The following is a 1,070-nucleotide window of genomic DNA, read 5'->3' on the forward strand; positions in this document are numbered from 1 at the left end:
CCCCTTCCCCTACTACAAAGGCATCCACAGCAATCACATTTGCAATAGTACAAATCTTGATGGATTCATCCCATCCCCCTCCCCTTTGTAAGCCCACAGCCCGCTGTAAACCCTCTCTCTCTCTCTCCCCCTTATCGCAGCCCAGCAATCCTTCCAAAGGATCAGGCTGGAAAATGCAGTCACGGTACAGTTGCTTGAAATAAATGAATGAATGAAATAAAAAAAAAAAAACAAAACCACCAGGCAGCAGCTCAGGGCGGGCAGCAGCGATCTTATTGTTCCCAAACCCATCTGCATCTGCATCTCCACGGTGTTCCAGCAGCTCTCACACCCCTCACACACTCTTCATGCACATGCAGATAAATATATTAACAAAAGGGACAGGTGGGAAATGGAGGGGTGGGGTGGGAAATGAAGATGCTATTAACTTCACCCAGGAAGGTGGGCTATCTCACACTGGAAATGCATCGAGAAATTAAACATATTTCACATTTACATCTCACACACAACACACACACACACAGAGGTAAAATCTCTTTCAGTGCAATATCCAGTTGCTATGCCAACAGCACCAACAGCACGGAGGGATGGCAGCGAGGGGCTGAGGAGCGGGGTGGGGTGGGATGGGGGCTCTTACCAAAGATGCTGATTTGATTGTGGCAAAGCGCTCTCGGTTCCGGTAGTGGAGGGCCTGATTCTGCACTGACTGGGTAGGCCGCACCTCAGGCCTGCGATCCCTGTGGCCCACCTCATCCCTTATAAATACATGATCCTGCAGAAATGGATAAAAACAAGGAGAAAGTCCGGCTGTGCTCTTCCCGCGGCTGCTGCCTCTCTCTCACCCCTCTGTCTGCACAAGCGCGGCTGTAGGAGAGGCATAGTTCAGCTCTCTGCTTAGCCCCGGCAGCTCCCACCGTACAAAATGAATAAGCAACACATTGCAGCTCGGCTCGGCGCGTCAGCTGATCGCGAGCAGGATGCCTCCGAATCCCTGGATCGGGCTGCCTTTTTTTTTTTTTAATCTCCTTTTTTTTTTTTTTTTTTAACCCCCCATTTTTACATTTGTCCCA

At 49.9% G+C, this 1,070-nt stretch overlaps 1 protein-coding gene across 3 annotated transcripts in view; it reads right to left on the minus strand.

Moving 5' to 3' along the window:
- TAOK3 (TAO kinase 3) overlaps positions 1-1,070 on the minus strand; it is a 45,236-nt gene that overhangs the window by 16,731 nt on the left and 27,435 nt on the right. For all 3 annotated transcript variants that reach the window (XM_031057368.1, XM_031057366.1, XM_031057367.1), the window contains one exon: positions 638-772. In XM_031057368.1, coding sequence (XP_030913228.1) covers positions 638-772 — 135 coding nt within the window. The remainder of the gene's footprint in view (positions 1-637; positions 773-1,070) is intronic.

This window comes from Geospiza fortis, unplaced genomic scaffold (genome assembly GCF_000277835.1).
Source record: "Geospiza fortis unplaced genomic scaffold, GeoFor_1.0 scaffold408, whole genome shotgun sequence".
Taxonomy (NCBI): domain Eukaryota; kingdom Metazoa; phylum Chordata; class Aves; order Passeriformes; family Thraupidae; genus Geospiza; species Geospiza fortis.